The sequence below is a fragment of the Pholis gunnellus genome (genome assembly GCF_910591455.1).
Source record: "Pholis gunnellus genome assembly, chromosome: 5".
Lineage (NCBI taxonomy): Eukaryota > Metazoa > Chordata > Actinopteri > Perciformes > Pholidae > Pholis > Pholis gunnellus.
Window position 1 is genome coordinate 17,625,576 of NC_136531.1, and position 19,915 is coordinate 17,645,490.

General features: G+C 44.9%; 2 protein-coding genes across 7 annotated transcripts; one reads left to right on the plus strand and one right to left on the minus strand.

The window, feature by feature from the left end:
* The first annotated feature begins 1,072 nt into the window (after nt 1-1,072).
* LOC306696220 (MHC class II regulatory factor RFX1-like) lies at nt 1,073-10,637 on the plus strand. 6 transcript variants are annotated; one of them, XM_079159776.1, is made up of 18 exons: nt 1,073-1,173; nt 2,272-2,621; nt 4,778-4,875; nt 4,997-5,086; nt 6,717-6,790; nt 6,942-7,224; nt 7,321-7,502; nt 7,602-7,721; nt 7,896-8,017; nt 8,160-8,278; nt 8,426-8,529; nt 8,631-8,782; nt 8,979-9,076; nt 9,394-9,543; nt 9,650-9,861; nt 9,952-10,105; nt 10,194-10,239; nt 10,339-10,637. In XM_079159776.1, the coding sequence occupies exons 2-18, from the start codon at nt 2,300-2,302 to the stop codon at nt 10,509-10,511; spliced, it is 2,499 nt and encodes an 832-aa protein (XP_079015902.1). In that variant the 5' UTR covers nt 1,073-1,173; nt 2,272-2,299; the 3' UTR covers nt 10,512-10,637. The 6 variants fall into 6 exon arrangements, with proteins under 6 accessions (XP_079015902.1, XP_079015904.1, XP_079015905.1 ...); XM_079159778.1 differs by having other exon boundaries at nt 10,342-10,637; XM_079159777.1 differs by lacking the exon at nt 1,073-1,173 and adding an exon at nt 1,774-1,866.
* Nucleotides 10,638-13,004: 2,367 nt separating this feature from the next.
* On the minus strand, nt 13,005-19,700 carry dcaf15 (DDB1 and CUL4 associated factor 15; the record flags this gene model as incomplete). The annotated part of the gene is given in 15 exon segments (XM_079159387.1): nt 13,005-13,816; nt 14,837-14,952; nt 15,061-15,165; nt 15,262-15,344; nt 15,775-15,897; nt 16,187-16,278; nt 16,383-17,069; nt 17,593-17,754; nt 17,845-17,990; nt 18,082-18,188; nt 18,365-18,503; nt 18,793-18,890; nt 19,508-19,631; nt 19,633-19,676; nt 19,680-19,700. Coding segments are annotated over 15 exon segments (2,103 nt in total). The 3' UTR covers nt 13,005-13,760.
* Between the last annotated feature and the right edge of the window lie 215 nt (nt 19,701-19,915).

Below are 19,915 nucleotides of genomic sequence, written 5' to 3' on the forward strand. Positions count from 1 at the left end.
GGTGTCTGTGTTGTTTGTGTTCCTTTCTGGACAGCTTGTTTTATAGGCCTCAGCATCTCAGATAAGGACCTCAACTCACCTCCACTCTTCGTCATGCCCAGAGATACGACCGGGGACCTTTACGGGCAACAATGCACATAGAGAAAAAGATAAGTTTTGATAAAGCAGCAAATGATGCCAGAGGGGATGTCAACAGAGCTCTTGGTTATCTCACCACCTGTGACCTTTTGCTGGCCTTTCTGTCCCTTACACCAGTTGGGCTGTGCAGTGTGTCACCACACAATCTGCGTCTGACTATCTGCTCTGCCATGCAATGGATGGAGATCACTATCCGGTCACCTCAAAGATAACTACGGTGCGATACAATGGTATTCACTGCAAGGGGCACATACACACACAGAGATTTCAGAGGCCAACTGGTGATACTACAGCGACTCAAATCAATCGTCAACTTCTATGCTGTAAAATATGAATTATTAATACAAGTCTATAGAGGAAGGGGGGAGGGGGTATCAGAATCCAGTTTATTGTAGCTTTTCACATACAAGGAATGTGCTTAGGTGTAGCCCTATTGGTGCATATACAAAAACAAAAATATTGAATTGAAGAAAGTAAAAATGAAAATATTTTCAAAAATACTATTTAAAAGTATGTAGGCTACAATGTAACCGTTTGGAATGAAAGAGACAAACAGGAATGTGCAGGGATATATTCTGGGGATATGCAAAGGTTCACAGTATTAAGAATAAAATGAATATGCAATGTACAGAGAATACAGAGTAATAAAATCCAAAATATTTGCATTAATGTAACTCATAAAGATGATAAATGGCGGCAGCAACATCAAGCAATCTAAAAAGTAAGATTGAGTGAGAATAAAAGTGGTCATTTGACGTCCGGCTCTGGTGAAAGTGACAGACGGGTACTGTCCACCAATGAACGACGCGGTATTTTACTGACGCTGCGACCACCTCGCAAGTCAGCCAATCATCATTTAGTGTAGGGCGGGGCGATGACGAGAGGATAGCAACAGTTGCCCCGGTGAAGGCAAGGCGCCATAGTCACGGTAGTCCTGGCGACAAGAACCAAGCAACGGGAGACAACAACAACAACCTAAATCTAAGGGGAAAAAACTTCAACGACTTAAAAGGATAATATTGGGATAAACTAGAGGTGAAAAAGTGATATATCTCATAATTATCATTTTATTTTTTCTCATGACGTATGTGGTCTCGTGCTTGTTTGTAACCGTCGTCGTTACCGTGGTAGTGGTCGAGCGCGTGAGTGATGAAAGTGGTTGCTAGCTTCTTTTCAAACGCACACTGTTGTTATGGCGATGTCAGATATTTGATAAGAGCACAAGATGGCGGGTGTGTGTTGTAGTGCCGATCGTACTTTTTTGGCTCATTTGTTAGATTGTTCAGTTTTGTTGTTGTTGTTGTTGTTACAGTTTCGATCATGATGAAATGATAAAGAGACGTGTTTGGTGTCATAGTTATAGATGTGTTACCGATCCGACACGAGGGACTAGCTGTAGCTCTCGGTAACGTCACAACTCAACGGAGCTCCTCGCTGAGGAAGCGATCACTCTCGTCTCCTCAACTCACTCTTCAAGCTCTTCAGAAACCCTGAGATCGATTAGAAATAAACTGCTCCCGGAAGTCATTCGTTTACGCGTTCTAAATGCTGAGATATGGGTGTATAGTATACTTCATAATCTTTTTGTGACTTTGAAAAAGTTTTTGGTGTGACATTGAGTCACTGAACACGGTGTGCCGGATGATCGTCTGGTCGTCTTGTTTGCCGTGTTGGTTTACGCAGGAGTGGCTTATCTTCCAGTGGGATGGACTAAAGTTTTGACTGACAGTGGGTCCAAAGATTAATATGAGTTCATTTCCAGACGATAATATCTGCTACTGTCCATGCTCGAATATTGTCATATTTTTTGGATGTGTCATTTAGTTGATTTATTTCACCTGAAACACTCTGGTCACGGTCAATGAACCTTGTTTTGAATATATATTCAATTGCTTTATTTATGGCGCTTAGGTTTTCATACGTGACCAAACAGGAAACGCTCTAGGCTACTGATGGTTTACAACAAAAAGCCCCACGTCCACCACTGGTTTGTGTTCCACGTGTGCGCACACGCACACACACGTGTGAGCTCACACAGTCAAGGTCCGTGTAGACACGTCACAGAGGGGTAGAATAACATGTATGTTTTGTAGCACTCTCACTAATGAGGGCCGTCTCTCGTTTTATCCGCAGAACCAGTGCCTTCGAAGCATCGGTTGCCATGGCAACTTCTGGATACTCCGAGGACCTTCAGCCTCAGGAGGCCAACGCAGTAACCATGGCAACACCTCCCGCCACCACGACCCCGTCCGCCAAGACGACGGCTCACTTCCTGTCCTCCGAGATCCCACCGACCTCTGGAACCGCCGCCTCAAAAACTGGACAGGATGCACTTTGTTCTCAGGCCCCGCCCACCGGCCAGAGCCAGAAGGTTCTGACCACGCCCACGCAGCACTACGTGAACCCAGAAATGCAGCATGCTGCGGTCCAGAAGAGTAATGGGCAGAGCAACTCGCCCCAGTACATCATAGTAACCGTTACAGGTGAGAGACCGTGATGGGGGTGACACACACTGTGCACACAGAATATTATACAGGTGTCTCTAGCAGCAGGGGGGCAGGATATGGAAAGCAGTCTGAGCAGGCGTCAGTGTACCTGCGGGGGGAAAGCAACAGGCTGGGTCCTGGTTGGAGACTGGCAGTTTGTCTGGCACATTGTGATTGATTGTAGTTATGAAACAGTGCAGAGGGGAGGTGTGTATGAATCTTTGGCTAATCATCTTTAAAGTGACGACAAATATGTTGTCTTTAGTGGCCAGGGCCTCCATCTCTTTATTAAAGTTGGATCAAACAGTGCTTAAACAATTGGTGCATTAGTTAATCCACAGAAAATGAATTGTCAACAACTTTGATAATAAAGTGAATATTTAAGTCATGTATCGAAGGAAAAGCTCAAATATTTGCTGGTTCAGGCTTTCCTCTGTTTTACATCAATGTCAATTGATTATCTTTAGCTTTTTTTGGACTGTTGGTCAGACATATTGAATATATTGGATGATGTCACTTTGGGTTCTAGGACGTTGGAATGGTCACCTTCACTGTTTTCACTACATATTATATACTAAAGGATTAATCAAGTCCTTAGCTAGCACCACAAATCAATAATCAAAATTATACGTAATAATAAGTTAACTTAATACAAATATAAAAATAAAAAACTCATAAAAACATGCTCCAATTCTATCCACACACATTTGAGGAACTATCTAACTTTTTTTGTCTCACATTCTGCATATAACTATAGTATTGATTAGTTATGATGATAATGTTTATGAGTTCAGTGTGTCGTGGTCATGTAGATTACAGGTTTCTTAGCCCTACCTAGTTGCTTTCCTTCTTTCAGAGTTGCCTGTGTGGTTGGGTGGGTGGTGCATACATTATGAGGAACGTGGATGACTGATGGATAGAACCTGACTTAACTTCGACTCTGCTGCTTTTGCTATTAACAGAGAGTCTGTGGTACAAGACATATTTAATCAACATGGCCTTAAGTGTGCAACCCTGCAGTTGTACAAAAGATAAGATGCTTATCTATGTTAATGTAATGCATGCTTACGAGGCTTTGGATCGTTTCCAGACCATTGCTTTTTCAAAATTATATTTTGAATAAAAAAAAACAAATGAGTTGGTACTTTTAAGATATGGTGTTGACTACTGGATATGAGACAGAGCAGACCCTGGTGTCTGTCTGAATGTTTATTTTAGGGCCGTCTATTCGTAGGTCTTCCCCCCCCCCCCTGCTAGTATCAAGTAACACTTTGCACTTTCACCCAGAGTGACACTCGAAGGCCTGGGGCATGTCGAAGGCTCATGAAGTACTAAGATTGCTGAATAACTGCTTATTAAAACCTCCCTCATATCTACGGGCTGCAGTAAATAGAGCTGGTCTCTTCTCAGTACAGTTATGCAGCTCACGTAGTAATCATGCACTATTAAAGAGGTGCACTTTAGCTATTGTGCTTTTTGTTCTATTCATACACTTTTATTTACTTAAAAGTTGTAGGTATAAAAGTTGCCACCAGACAGAAGTGACTAATTGGATGTTTAGCCAGAAGCCTGAGGGAAACACTATGTAACCTCTAAGTATAACATATTCTGTATTCATTGCATCTAAAGTTGTTTAAATAAAAAGTGATTCCCCTTTTTTCGCTGAAGAGCAGCACAGTGAGAGCAGGACGGTGCAAAACAGTTTTAAGTAGATTGTTTTTTTTCCACCTGAAGGCTACAAGGAAGTGAATACCACCCTCTCCTCCTACCACCCTCCATCCTCCGTTTTCTCCCTCTACCCATCATCCCTCGTGTGTCTCTCATTTCCCTCTCTCATCTGATCTGCATGTTTACAAGATGGAGTGATTCCTCTCTCCATCTGGGGAGATTAGCTGTCCAAGGCTGCCCTTCTGCATGCAAGATATAAGGATGAAAGCAGAGTTGGACATACGCACTCTTTTCTCCTCCCCACTGTCAGTCTGTCCTCAGTGGAAGAAAACAAAAAAAACACCTTTATTGTACGATGTTCTGCGGTGACTGTTATTACGATTTGGAAGCAGTGTGTCGTGAGTACTGAACTTGTGGTATTGGTGGCTTTTCTGTCGATTTGTTCAATCGTCTTGATGAAAGCTCTCTCCCTCTGGCCTCCCTAGAGGGCTCTGTTCACTCCAATGACAGCCTGTCAGACTCCAGCCCACCTGCCCCCGGTGTTCCCGCTCAGGTGGTCCAACCAGTGCAGTCCGCCCAACAGGTAAGATGCAAACATATACACAAACACCAATAGTTTACCGTTTGACCACGCCGGAGCATGTCACAGCAAATGGTAGGGTGCCCATAGTTCCATCTGACACTGTGGCTTTACTCACCTGCAGAGGTCAGTGTTGCAAGCGGTGCCCCAGGCAGCCAAGAGGACTCAGTCTGGCCACATCAACAATCGACAGTCTGTGCACATTAGCCAGGAGGTAAACAGACATACAAAACATGTCTCGTATATCATGTGAGAAAATATACAATAAATACGTTAAATTAAAGGTCGTTTGACTGTGCATCGTTTAGTATTGATCTGCTCTCTGCTACAGGCAGATAGAAAGACAGCAATGTAGAAGAGAAAGCCCCGTGGCCATTTTGACAAAATGCTTTGCCTGCTTTGCATGTCTTTTCACCTCCATCACTACGGCCTCCCCAGGCGGTCTGTGGTGTACCTGGAAACTGAACTCTGCAGAATGAGCGAATGAGCGTTTTTTTGTGTCATTTTTATGCAATTAACCTCTATGGATGACACGAACAAAGCAAAAGGATAACATTTAGAATTGTTGACGGTTTACAATGATTTCAGGGCGATTGAAATTATTTTTCAGGATGACTCTGAGACGGTGGTGAAATAAAGTCAGTCTTCCATTTATAAATGTCAGTAATGACAGTAAGCTGTCTAACAAGTTTCAGACGATGTTCCTGCTTGATCCCTCCTCTGAACAAAAACCCTCTTGACCCAGTTATGGAGCAAAGCGTTCTTCCTTCAGTAGAACAACAATGTGCTTGGTATTAAAATAAATATGGTTGATTTATTATTATTTCTTTCACTCTCCGCTCATTGCTATTTGTGTTAAGTTGGATGTCTAGTAAAGAATAAGTCAAAATTTGCTCCAATTTATGATTTTATACTAACATTGCATGTCTTTTTATATGAATTAAATCCCAAAGCTGCAGTTCACCTGACTTTTTATGTAGCCTTTTACCATCAGTGTAAGAGCCAGAAGTGTATATATTAGTTCATTGGAATTTCGGGAATATTAATCATTTAATTTCTGAATTATGCTCATTGTGCAGGAACTAAAGATATGTAAAATATATTGAAAAGCATTTATGTTAATGATTGACACTCCTTTTTTGGTCGTGATTCAATGACGTCATGACGGCAGCCGGTGCAAAACCGAAGAGCTGCTTTAGGCACGAGAGCATGTCGTTTTTCTACTATTGTAGCGGCGTTCCGTCTGTGTTGTTCATTATTAAGCCGCAAATGAGCTGCGGACACAGTGACTTCATTTTCTTACGCGTGCGACAGAGTATATTATTTGTGTATTCATTTAAGGCTTTGCTGCGTAAAATAAAGATAAAAGGAAAAGAGTTAAAAGGTCTCTGTGTCTGCAGCTCATTTGCGGCTTAATAATGAACAACACAGACGGAACGCCGCTACAATCAGCTTATTGTTTTGTTTTTATAACCCCCAACTTCACTCTCATCCCACTGATCCATGATGTTTCCAGCAGCAGCAGGCAGCTGTTCTCAGCCCAAAAGCTTTTAAAAAGCCATGATACACTATCTGCCCTCTACATAATGACACGCAGACAAAGCTAGTGACTCGCTGGGGAACAGCTAAAGTGACAGATTTTCTCACAAGAGTTGATAGAGAGCAAGAACAGAGCTATAAGGAGAGTGCATATTGGACTTGCTCCTGGGTGTGTAATAGACAACTGTTTGCTATAACTTTATACGGTAATATGTTAATATTGTGTTAACAGCTTGTTATGCTGCCCTAAAGTGGCTGAAAATGAACGAATTCTGCATTAAGTGTCCTGTTTGATTCTTGTCCAGGTGGAGCATGTGTACTCTGGCCAGGTGCAGTATGTGGACGGAGGAGGAGACGTGACTTTTACTACGTCCTCCATGTGAGTAGAGAGGAACCTGCTCTGTGTGCATGTTGCCACAGACATGCTCACACACACACACACACACACGATGGATCACACACACCTTGTTACTTTCCCAGTCACACTTTTGTATGTTTGTGCGTGTGCCTACACGTCTTTTCCTGTCCAGTCGATCGAGCAACTACCCTTTCTCCGACTCGCCCCTCTACTCCCAGACCCCTCCCACCTCCTCCTCCTCCTACTACGAGGCCACGCCCAGCACCGAGTCAGACATCACTGGCTCTGTGACCTCGCAGCCGGTTTCTGTGGCAACAGCGGGAGCCAATTGCGGGGGAGCTGCTGCAGGCGGAGGGGGCTACGTCATTCAGGGAGGTTACATGTTAGGAGGAGGAGCGGCAGGTGGAGGAGGGCAGACTTTCTCCAGCCCCAACTCTCGCGCCCCACCCGCTACTGTGAGTACTCCAGTTCAAAGGGAACAATGTACTGGTTACAATCTAAGACATGACAGTTCATAACATTAAAACTGTGGCACGCTCCGTCTTCCCTAGGTGCAGTGGCTGTGTGATAACTATGAGGGGGCAGAGGGGGTGAGTTTACCTCGCTGCACCCTCTACTACCACTACCTGCTGCACTGCCAGGAGCAGAAACTAGAACCTGTTAATGCTGCATCCTTCGGCAAACTCATCAGGTCCGTCTTCATGGGGCTACGTACACGGAGATTAGGGACCAGGTATATATATACACACACACACACACACACACACACACATATATATTTTGCTAGACGAGTATCTCAGGGCATAACTCATTGTGTGTGTGTGTGTTTCAGAGGGAACTCGAAGTACCACTACTATGGTCTGAGGATCAAATCTGGTTCCCCACTGCTCAGGCTGATGGATGAACAGCAGCACATGGCGATGAGGCAGCAGCCTTTCTCACAGAAAAACAGGTATCCACACGAGGCCGCGCACTGGTGTCCCTTATCAACACTTTGTGGTAGATGATCCATTCAAAGAAGACGTATCAGTCGCCTAGCTTACGACGTTATTGCAGCTTGTTTCAAGTGCTTCCCCGTGACTCTTTCCCCACTGTTCCCCTGATTGATGTGTGTTCTGTCCAATAGGATAAAGCCACTTCATAAGGCACAGGGGATCACCAATGGGACATCAGGTGGGATGGGTCAGCAGCAGGCGGGGGCGCTATGTGATATTTCGGCGCAGGTGCAACAGTATCAGCAGTTCCTTGGTGAGCAACACCTACACACAAAAATGTTTCACCATTTTTTTCACTTTTTATTCAAAAGAAATGAATGCTTTTGTGATTTGCGTCCTTGGTACTTTTGGTACTCCGCTATACAAGCCGTGAACAACTGCTGTCTCTTGTGCAGAGCCATCAAGGCCTCTGCCAGACTTTGTGGACATTGATCTGCAAGATGGAACCCTGCCTGATGGGATCCTTTTGGAACACCTCAAGGCCTTTCAGACTCTCTACAGAGAGCACTGTGAGGTAGGCAGTCATGGACAAAGACAGCACACGCACACTGACCTCAGCTTTCTTCTTTCTCCACTCCCACAAGTCATAGCCTTGATGTAGCTACTGGTTTGGTAATGGTTCAGACACCTCCGTGGTCTTGTGTGTGTGTGATCCCCACAGGCCATACTCGACGTGATGGTCAACCTTCAGTTCACTCTCGTGGAGACACTGTGGAAATCCTTCTGGAGGTTCAGCCAGAGCAGTGACACAGAATCACTCAACCTGTAAGTGTCATTAGCACACTCAGCCAATGAAAGAAATACGAGCACGTACATCTCATCCACTGCTGTAACGAGTATGAACGTGGTGTCCTCTCCGCCTCCAGGCACAATGAGTCGGAGAAGCGTCTGCCCAAAACGTGCCTGGTGGTGCTGTGTAAGTATGAGCCAGTGCTGCGCTGGACGAAAGAGTGCGACAACCTGCTCTACCAGACTCTGGTGGAGATCCTCATCTCTGATGTACTGAGACCCATCCCTAGTAAGTCTGTAAGGCCCGTAAGGGCTGTGTATACAAAACTGTGGAGTGAGACAATCGAGACTAATTGACTGATTTGCAGCAAAGGGGACTTAATCTGGGGGCAGGTTCCTCTGTGTTTAAATATAAATGTAAACTCTTTCTCTCTCTCTCTCTCTCTCTCTCCATCCTCTCTACATAAACACCATCCCTCCCTCAGGTGCCTTAACTCAGGCCATTCGCAACTTTGCCAAGAGTCTGGAGAATTGGCTGACAGGCGCCATGATGAACATCCCAGAAGAGATGGTTCGCATAAAGGTATTTGCGGGCTTCTGCACTGATTCGCTATTAAGACAGAGCTCTGCATCCATTTTCTAGGTCAGATGTTAACAGCGTTTCAGATCTATCCAGATGTTGTCTAGATCCAGTTCAGACAGTTCACATCTGGCGAGGCAATCTATCTTAAATGTCTTGAGTGACTTCTTTTTTTTTCATTGTGCGTTTTACACGTTTTCAGTGCTGTTGTCTCGTGAATGGATGCACGTCAGCCCAGAGTGTGAACTGGGCCCTTATTGTGGCGGCCTCTTGACATGAGCCATCTCCTTATTCCTCCTCCTCCTCCCTCTGTCCTTCAGGTGGTGTGTGTGGGCTCCTTCTCCCAGACGCTGCGCCGCTATACCAGCCTGAACCACCTGGCCCAGGCAGCCCGCGCTGTCCTGCAGAACACAGCCCAGATCAACCAGATGCTCTCAGACCTCAACCGGGTTGATTTCACTAACGTACAGGTGTGCTACCATCTCACCCTCCTATCTATGACTGAACACTAGTGTTCTGAGTGAAATAGAGCAGAAACATGACCCGTGTCTCCCCCCCCTCCCCCCCTCCCCTCAGGAGCAGGCATCCTGGGTGTGTCAGTGTGAGGACAGTGTGGTGCAGCGGCTGGAGCAGGACTTTAAAATGACTCTGCAGCAGCAGAACTCTCTTGAGCAGTGGGCTACCTGGCTGGACGGTGTGGTCTCAGAGGCCCTGAAGCCCTACGAGCACAACTCCGTCGCCCTACCAAAGGCTGCCAAGGTCTTCCTGCTCAACTGGTCCTTCTACAGGTGAGAGGACAAAGAAAAACGGTGTACAGTATATATAAAACATATTTGGTTTTATGTGGAAGATAATTGTCTTCTGTGCTTTCTTACCAGCTCTATGGTAATCCGGGACCTGACTCTGCGCAGTGCTGCCAGCTTTGGCTCCTTTCACCTGATCCGCTTGCTGTATGATGAGTACATGTACTACTTGATAGAACACAGGGTGGCCCAGGCTAAAGGAGTGACACCCATTGCCGTCATGGGAGAAGTACGTGTCTGCACATACAGTCGCATAGGATCAGTCTGCACCGGATGATACATGTTTATAAATGTCCAATTCTTAATCTGTGTTGCAGTTTGCCAGCGCTGTCAAGAGCCGAATCTGTCGCGACCTGGAGAAAGGTAATTTCACCGCGACTCCCCCTCACAAACTATGATCAGTTTCAAGTTGTGCCGTCAGTTTCACTTAATGCCACGTCAAATGCCCCCTTTCTCCATCAGAAGAAGAAGAGGATGATGAGGAAGAGGAGAGCGAGGACGAGGGCGGCGATCTCGTGCTGCAGTCCAGCTCTCTGAGTGCGATGGATGACGAGAAGGACCCGATGGAGCCGCCCGCCAAGTTGCCCAGGACGAGTTTCAACCTGCACACTCTGACCGACGGCACACAACCTTAGCCACTCATTTGTAGAATTATCTCTCACACACACACACACACACACACACACACACACACACACACACACACACACACACACACACACACACACACACACACACACACACACACCTTTGCTTTAAGTTGAACATCATGCCATCCCATTCTGTCATTCTGTGTACGCTTCAGGTTTTGCAAACAGCTGATGTTTGGTGTCGAGCGTGTTGTCGTCCGGTGTGTGTCTGCAATCATGTGAACATGTTGGAAGAGCCTTTTGCCAATTTTGTGCTGCTGCCATTCTTTTTCTCTTTGCCTTCACCTGATATTTTACGGTCCTTCCCTCGTTCCCTGTGCCTTCCCTGTTTTCAGTGGCTAGTTGCCTGTAGCCGCTCCTGTCCAGCCTCAGCTATATTGTACATAGTCGTGATTCCCTCCTGCCCCGCCTTAACCACTGACCTGATTGCTGTGGAAAGATGAGAAGTGTTCTTCGTTGTACTCTGAAACTCATAAATATCTCCTACCTTGCCTTTTAAAGCAGTGACTATGCAGGGAAGCTGGACTTTAGTGAACAGAACTGTCCGAAATATAAATTTTTATTTTTAATCTCAGAGTAGCATCTGGAATGATACTGCATTATGCATTTAGTTGGGACATGGATGTTGAATGACAGCTATGTGCGGATGCCATATTTTGCTTCATGTCATTTCTTATTAATATGGCCGATTAACAGATACCCTGTGCCTTTGAGAGATTCCTAGACAGAAAAAAAAGCTTGTATTCTATATATTCTGTTTTGGTGGATTAATAAATGAAGGTCCTGTGTAGTAGTCTTGTTGTCGTGAATATTTAGCTATAAAAAAACCACAATGAAATGTTGACAGTAAAGCGTCGTCGTGATGATTGTGCCCAGTTTGCTGTTTTTAATCCAACCATCCTTTTATCTACTCATTATTCATTTGTTATCTCTATTTTACAAACACACACACGACAGACAGACTGCTGGACCACCACACACACCGGCGTAGATGCAGTGCAAGTTGAATGGGCCCCAGGTCAGCGCTTATCCCACCCAAGAACATTTTGTAGACCTATATTATGTACCTTTTGTGAACATTGTCAGATATCCAAACTATTTGTATGTTGTTTAACCATTATTGCCTTAAGAAACACGTTGTGCTCTGTGCACCATCCAGATAACTGAACTATATTTTTATTGTGATCGTGGATCAAGCATGTGAACATGGTGACTTTCTAGATGGACCCTTTCCAAAGAGCACATGCTCAACCTGCAGCTTCTCACATGGCATGAGCAGATGTTGTGCTACACCAAGATCCCACCAAAGAGTAAAACAAGGGTATATTTATTAATATGGTGAGGGCAGACTTCAAAATAAAATAAACTGCTACCTGCCATGTCACTCTTATAACGATTGTGACTGATTTGTGCTTGTGCTGCTGAACCTTTTCTAAATCCTCTTGATGTGATTCAGAAGACCTTTGTACTTAAATGTGTGATCGACGTTTGTAGCTTTATTCTCACTGTTAACTAAAAGGATGTGATTGCTCTCAAAACTTTGTGCCATTTTTCTTTTCTTCATGGGACCGCTCAACCATATCACCTACAATATTTTGGGGCCTTCAACGTACTCCAGATACTTAGAATTGCACTTCCATAAAGTTGGGAAACTCACGAGAAATAGATTTACAAAATAATAATAATGGTAAAAACAGAAGCAATATAGAATGAGATATTATATATAGTAGATAGTATGGGTCAAGCTCCAAAATTATTATATTCAGATGTAATGCAACTCAAAAGCATCTTTTCTTCAATGTCCACTTCTAACACAGGCCTTCTGTTGATAGAATCACAGCCTCGCGGTTGTATGCCTCCGCCTCTCATGTTGCAGTTAACATGATCCATCTGTCCAAAATGTCTTCGCTTCATCATTTGATCCTATTAGACATGTGTGAAATTGTCATAATTAAGGTGTGAATTCTTGAGTTAGGGTCAAATACCATGTTGTGTGAGGTCACAGTGACCCATGGTCACCAAATTCTAATCATTTCAACCTTAAGTGCAGGTGGTAGTTTGTGCCAAATTTGCCGGTGCAGTTAACCTTGATGAGGTAATTAGGGTTATTATTTTCAAACTCTAGAAAACTCCGACAGAAAGTTTGCAATATCACTATCAGTTGTAACCAGTTCAAGAAAAAAAACAGATTAGTTTTCCTTATATTTGAGTGACTTGAGATCAAAGAATCCAGTAATTCATGAGAAATTAAGTAAAAACTAGACTTGCAAGCCAGTACAGAGGGATTCAAGCCCCACAGTGCAACGTTCACATTGTAGACTTGTTTTCAGAATCATCAACAGACTCACAAAGAAACTTTGAATGTTTTATTTTCACAAAATATCCCAATAGAACCTAGTCGTACTTCCATGCCAGTAAACATAGAGCATGTAACCCCCCCACCCCCACCCAACACCCCTCCACTTCCATGACGTAGGTTTAAAAAAAGATCGTAAAGAGTCAAGTGACCGGTACTGGATTCAGTTTCTCTCGTTTTAAATACTGTAGTCTTGAACCAACACAGCTAGACTGAACGGGTCCAGGCCAGGCGAGAAACAACTTGTTCAGAAGCAGCAGAATCTGTCAAATGTTACGTACACATTAAACATGCACACACTCATACACTCACTCACTCACTCTCACACACACACACACACACACACACACACACACACACACACACACACACACACACACACACACACACACACACACACACACACACACACACACACACACACACACACACACACACACACACACACACACACACACTCATTTTCTGGATGAAATCCTCTTGGTGATCATCACACAGGTGCAGATATTGCATATGTTCAGTTACAGACACACACAAAAGAAACACTCGCACTACAATAACAGTACGGCTTTATGTATAAAAAAAAATATCTTCGTTCAGTCCAGCTCTTCGTTTTGGTGGTTGCAATAATGCAGTACACACATACAAAAACAAAAAGTAAAATTAAACACATCATCCAAAGAATCTTTAGAGCATCTCTAGCGTTCCTCGTTTGGTTTCATTTTGACACGTGTTGGAGCTTCATGTTACCAAAGCTCAGTTGCTGACCGTGTGCAGTTCTGCTCAGATTAAGGTGGAGCTCCGTGCTGACGACGAGGCCGTGTCCACGTGTATCCGTGTGTGCTTTGGTGTCTGTTGCTTTGACACTTCTTCTTTCTTCATAATACAATCCAGGTGCATCGGTCACTGTCGGCCAACACTTGCAGGGACGAGCCTACAGTTGAGAAGATGAGTGAGTGAATTAAAAGTCACACGTTCACACACGTACACGTACACGTACACGTGCACGCGCACACGCACACGCACACGCACACACACACACACACACACACACACACACACACACCAAAAAACCAGTTTGTAAAACGTCCAACAGTGGCTGGAACCTTTGTCTTAAAAACAGGCAGCATAACATCTGAGCACATCTAACTGAGTGATTCATTTACCTGCTCCGGTCTTTAACTAACTAACTTTAACTAACACCAATACTAAATAAAACAACTACATTTAGGTGAAATAAACACTTAAAAGAGTCAACAAGAAAGCACGGTAACAGCCAAAGAAAATTCAGCCATCCTAAAATGTAGTACTTACACCTGTGCTTTTCCTACTGTGTCACTGTAATGACTTACTAGGACACTTAATGAGAACAGAGCCACTGTTAACAATAAGTAACACCGGCAAATGTCTGCTGTGAACAAGTCCTCTTGGAGCGTATTATTCATTGCTGCTGTGAAGTCTAAATGTGATTTATTATTGGTAACAAACTGGTGCATGACATGAAAAGATGGTTTTATGTACTAAAAGTGCAGCATACGGTGCTAGTAATTGTAAGCTGGGCTGCATTCACAACAAATCAATCAGACGTTGCGCAGGATTGTGCAGCGGTGAGGGAGTGTACGAGCGGCTGTACGAGCGGCTGCACGAGCGACGTCTTTGTGCTCCATCATGGCAGGGTTGTACAGCTCTGGGTCGCCGGTCATGTGATTGGCCACCACAGCATGACGTCGGTTTGCTTTCCCCCCAGAAGTTTATTGTGGTTCAACTTTTTGCCACAGGCACCCCTGCCGTCCCCCATTGCCGCAGCCTAAACTCACCGTATTCAAATAAACGGGAAGACCGGAGTTCTCTCCGTAACGTCAAATTTTGTGTGAATGCGGCCTTAAGTGTGCGATTTATTTTGTATTCAGACATCAGGACACTGAGTTTGTGCTCAGATGTGTATACAACTGACCTTTGTGAAGGGCTTCGTTGGTCATGCGATTGATGTAACGGGAGCTGCTCTCGGGAACCAACCACTTCATCACTGTGTTCACACAGGACTTCCTGTAAGAGCTCCACACACTCCCACTGACCGGAGACACAGACGGACATGTTTAACATGTAGAAATAAAGAGAGCCTGACAAGAAAGAAACAGACAGAAAGGTGTGTGTGTGTGTGTGGCAGTAGCTCCTCACCTGGTCTGACCTTTGACCTCTGTAAGGTCCCCGACACCCACGGTGCAACACACACCTGTGTTAAGGTCCCAGCTGACCTGCAAGTTGGAGTGATACGTGTTGGGCCTGGGAACAAAAGCGATGACAAGCAGGTTAGCGGGGAGAGAAAAAGGTGTCGGATGCACAGCTGGAGAAGGATTTGGGTTTATTTAGGACAAGTACCTGCAGTGCTCCTCATCAGAGTTGGAGAAGGCCAGTAACAGCAGACCAATGTTGATCATCACGGTGTTGGTTTCAGGACACACCTGATACACATCATACACAGGTCCAGGTCAAATGCAGAAGGTCCTTCACTCCTAGTTTATTTAGCTCGGAAACAAGAGAGCTTAAAATATCTCTATCTCTACGGGAAACCAGGTCGTAAATAGGGATGCTGTTGTGTCAATAATCATTTTAATTTACACGCAAGAATCACAAAACCTTTGGGGAAATTGCTTTTAGTGTTTGTACTGCAACACACATTAAAATGTATATTTTCCCGTTTTTACCGACACCTGGAAGTAATGCATCGGTTCAATCAAGTGTTAATATTTAGTGTATAGCTCTGTAAAATAGAGTGAACCCAAAGACTGCAGGTCTAAGACTTTGAACTTGCAATCCCATCTGTATTTAGGGAAAACTGTGCATTGTTTAAATATTGTTTTTAGATACTGTATAGTGTGTGTGTGTACTGACCTCTAATATCACAACATCATAGTCGCTGAAGGAGCAGAACTGAGGGGCCCAGGCAGCGTCGCTCCTGATCACCTCATTGATAAGATACTCAAAGTCTAGAGTCAGCTGCTCCACGCACACACTCTGCAAGAGTAACACACAGGTTCAAACGTAGGCAGAGAGAGAGACAGGTCGACATTACTCCACTATATCTTTAAGTAGATAGTTGTTGTTTACTGGTATATTATTGCTCTGAATGCTTCTTTAACAGTTGAGATGGTGGAGCAGGATTGTCCGTAAATGCTCTGAGATAAATGCCGTAAGTTGATTATTAACTATTGATTTCAGTATTTCCAGAACCAGTCGGGCAACTTGATAAATATTCCAATGGTTCTGAATTTACAGCCACAGATATACCGACGCTAACACGCACCTGTCCATTGTGTGGCCCAGTGACCAGCTGTAGGTTCCGGCCTTTAAGGTCAGTGACTGTGAAAGGCAGCTGAACTTTGTCGTCCTCATAACCTGGAGACACAGAAACCGAGAAGAAGAAGAATGCCGTTCAGCAGTTGCAAGACTGGAGGGTTATTTCTACCTTCCTTCTGTGTGTCCTCCCCTCCTTCTCTCACCTCCTTCACCGCCGGCATTCTGCTCTGGTGCCCCCGGCTGTTGAAGGCGATAGTGCAGACGTGAATAGTTGACATATCCGGGCTCGCTGGGGCCGACCTCCTGGGATGAGGATGGGGTCGGAGGGGATGAAGGGCATGAGGAACAGGAGGCAGGAGACATCACTTGTTCAGAGCACTGTGGCAAACTGTGGCTCCCACCTGACGTTGCCTCTTGTGGTAAACTAGTCCGTCTCTCCTCATCCCTCCTCTCTCTACAATCCTCCTCCTCCTCCTCCTCCTCCTCCTCCTCCTCATCATCATCATCATCATCATCGTCCTCCTCCTCTCTCCTTCTCTCTACATTTATCCCTTTGTCTCCTGGTGTCTGCTCTGCCTCTTTTTCACCACCATCAACTGGTCTCCTTTCTGCCTGGCCTTCCTTTTCTTTCCCTCCTCCTCCTCCTCCTCCTCCTCCCTGGGCCCGCCTGAAGAGGTCAGCTGCAAACTCCCGGGCTCGCACTGCTGCTTGTGATTGGCTTGGAGATGAGGGAATTGGAGCAGGTTTGCTAGGTGGCGGTCGGCTTTCGGGGGGTCCCTGAGGTAATGAGGAAGAAGAAGCCAAGGATGGGGAGGAAGAAGGTGTGGAGGCTTGACTCGACAGAGTTGCTCTCTTTGTGTAAAGGATCTGCGATGACTGACCCTGCTTACCTGCAAGAGACAAACAAACAGATACTGAAATCTGGCTACACAATATCAGACAATGAAGTATCTTACAGGCGGGGATAAATAAGAAAGAAAATGAGTTTCAGGCACAACAATTGGTCATTTTTATCTTCATCAGGGTGACACTGTGGAGCCAAGTTTGCATTTTGTACACAACAGAGATTAGCATGTCAGAATTTTCTGGGGTGAAGTTGTTCTGTCCTCCCATCATTTAGTAACTCCTTAAAATGACCCAATCTGACCCTTAAAGCTACTACAAGGAACTTTCATCTGTGTTCATTTTGGCGGTCCATGTGAACAAAAGTGGTGCTTTCCAAGCATCAGAGTCCCGTAAGAAAAGGTGTAATTTACTTATGTAGGTCATCAGTATTACGTTCCTCACAGGAGCTGTAAGTGTGCAGTGCATCCTATCTGCAAACAACATCTAACATATGAAGATTTTAAATGCATGGTCTGCTTTTTAGGCACAGGAAATGCGCTGAAACTGCTAAATGTGTTTGTGTGTTACCTGGGCAGAGTGAGATGCCGCAGGCCACCAGAGAGTAGCTAGTGTTCAACAGGATGACCTGGTCCTTCTTCAGCTGGAACGCTGGCTGGAAAGTGGGGAACGGGTACACCACCTGGTACCTGCTGTTGAGTACGTAGCCATGCTCCAGACACTCCCCACTTCCTGGGGAGAGAAAATGAGTAAGTCAGACACGAGAGAGACGGAGGCAGTGAGAACAGTAAAGTATCCATCTACGTGTCTGGCTGTGGTTACCTGTGCGGATGGTGGTGGCTGACGGAACAGGGCAGCAGTATGAGCAAGGTTTAGGAGGAGGCATGGAGGCGACAGTGATGTAGATGTCTCTGTTGTTTTCATCACTCATCATTAAGTTCATCAGAACGGAGCTTGAACTGCGTGTGCTGGCAGGTAGAACGACACGTGCACATATAAATTACTCATCATTACCTACACACTGCAAGGCTGTTGATTTGTGTGTTAATTATTCCTTACTTGAAGCCAAAGATGACAATTTTGGAGTGGTCATTTGGCCACTCACACACAGTCAGGTACAGGTCGCTGTAGATTTCCTCGCCTGCAAACAGACGTACGTGATGGACCTGAAGAGAAGAAGCAGACATCAGACAAAGAACAAGATAACGATGCATTCAGTTGACATATCTAAGTTATCCAGTTATAACATGGTATTACATCTTTATAGCACTTCTCTGTCTGTATGTGAATCTTTTGGGTAGAATACATTGTGGCTTTAATGAGTACAAGTCCTTTCCTTTACCTGTTTGAGTCTACTGTGCAGGTTGAACTCCCACCAATACAGATGGTAGGTATAGAAAGAGAAATCATCATCTTCTCCACAGTCGCTGGTGTAGGACAGAATGTAGCGGCCGCATTTGGTGAAGCCAAGAAAGACATGTCTGGAAGCAAAGAAAGTGACACACCACTGTCATACGCGCCTCAGCTTGAAAACATATTACACAGTCAATCCAAAGGGTGGTAGGGATCCATACGCCAGATTAGTGTTATGCTGCGCAGGTATCGACCATGATGTGACAGTTTCTTAATCAATGTCATTATAAAATTCAGCTATACTCCTGTTAAATGATCCTAATGAGCTCCTCACAATGAGGTATACTGATTTTAAACTTGGGATAGCAGGATCATATTCAGACAGTGCATCTCTCACACACACACACACACACTGACCCTGCTCTCAGGAACTCCTCGCTGACAATGTTCTTTAATGGGACACAAACTCGAGGCGGCAGCTTCCTGAACAGACGCTGAGAAAACTGTCCCGACAGCTGCAGGACAGGCAAAGAGAGTGCGTTAAGAAGTAGACCCAACAAGTATCACTTACACAATGGAACATGAAGCATATAGACGTGTGTAGAAAATATGGAAGTTGCAGTATTACTGAATGGTTGTTGATACAAAAAACAAACAAGGGACATTGTTTCTTTCGAGGCCCTGCACAGTAAAACACCTAAGCTGAAGTATTCCAAGAGGCTCGAGCCCACATACAGTAAGCAGTTGTCTGTAACGTAACATGGTTAACGTTACGTGATGAACGGTGTATTTATGAGCTGTGCAGTACTGCTGAAGCTAACTCTGGTGGAGCTTTAACTTAGCTAGCACGCTAACGTTGATTTACATCGAAAGGTCTACGAGCATGTTGGTAAACCACACCAGGAGAGGCAAATAACGAGAGACGGAGCCAGAAGGCAGGAGAGACTCGAGGTTTTCATACTTTGTAGCAGTGGCCAATTAGCCAGCTGCCTGCAATTAGCGTTACATGCTAGCTTCCGAGCTAGTTAGCAGCTAGCCCCAGAAACCACGGCTTTCACCGGAGCGGTGTTGCATTATTTACGAACCACTGCATTTGTGTTTAACGTCACACGTTGTGTGGATTCTCGCCTACCTTCCCACGCATGAGAAGCTTCACGACATGGTCTTTGTGTTTTCTTTGAGCTTTCTGCTTGCCATCGTCCTTTTCCGATTTCGAGCTGGGCGCCATCTCCCACTGTACGGTTGTCCCTCGATGCAGTCAGGACCGTCGCGATTGGTCCACGGGATGCACGAGACCGCCCTCACTCGCCGGTGGATACGTCCATCAGAAGGAAGGGAACGACAACAGTGGCGTCCTGCACGAAGCAACCACGAAATGGTCCAGGTGTGTGTGTGTTGTATCAATGTGACATCCAGCACGAGAGTACACTAAACCAGCCAGATATCGAGTTTGATCTAATACGACTCGAGCAATACGTATAAAATGGGGAACATCTAACTTCCAAACACCATGTTAGTCATGAACACACACAAGCAAACA

Coding starts and splice junctions, on each gene's coding strand:
- LOC306696220 (XM_079159776.1), top strand. CDS start 2,300: ATGGCAACTTCTGGATACTCCGAGGACCTTCAGCCTCAGGAGGCCAAC. Junction 5,087..6,716: donor CTGTGCACATTAGCCAGGAG/GTAAACAGACAT, acceptor ATTCTTGTCCAG/GTGGAGCATGTGTACTCTGG. Junction 8,279..8,425: donor TCTACAGAGAGCACTGTGAG/GTAGGCAGTCAT, acceptor TGATCCCCACAG/GCCATACTCGACGTGATGGT.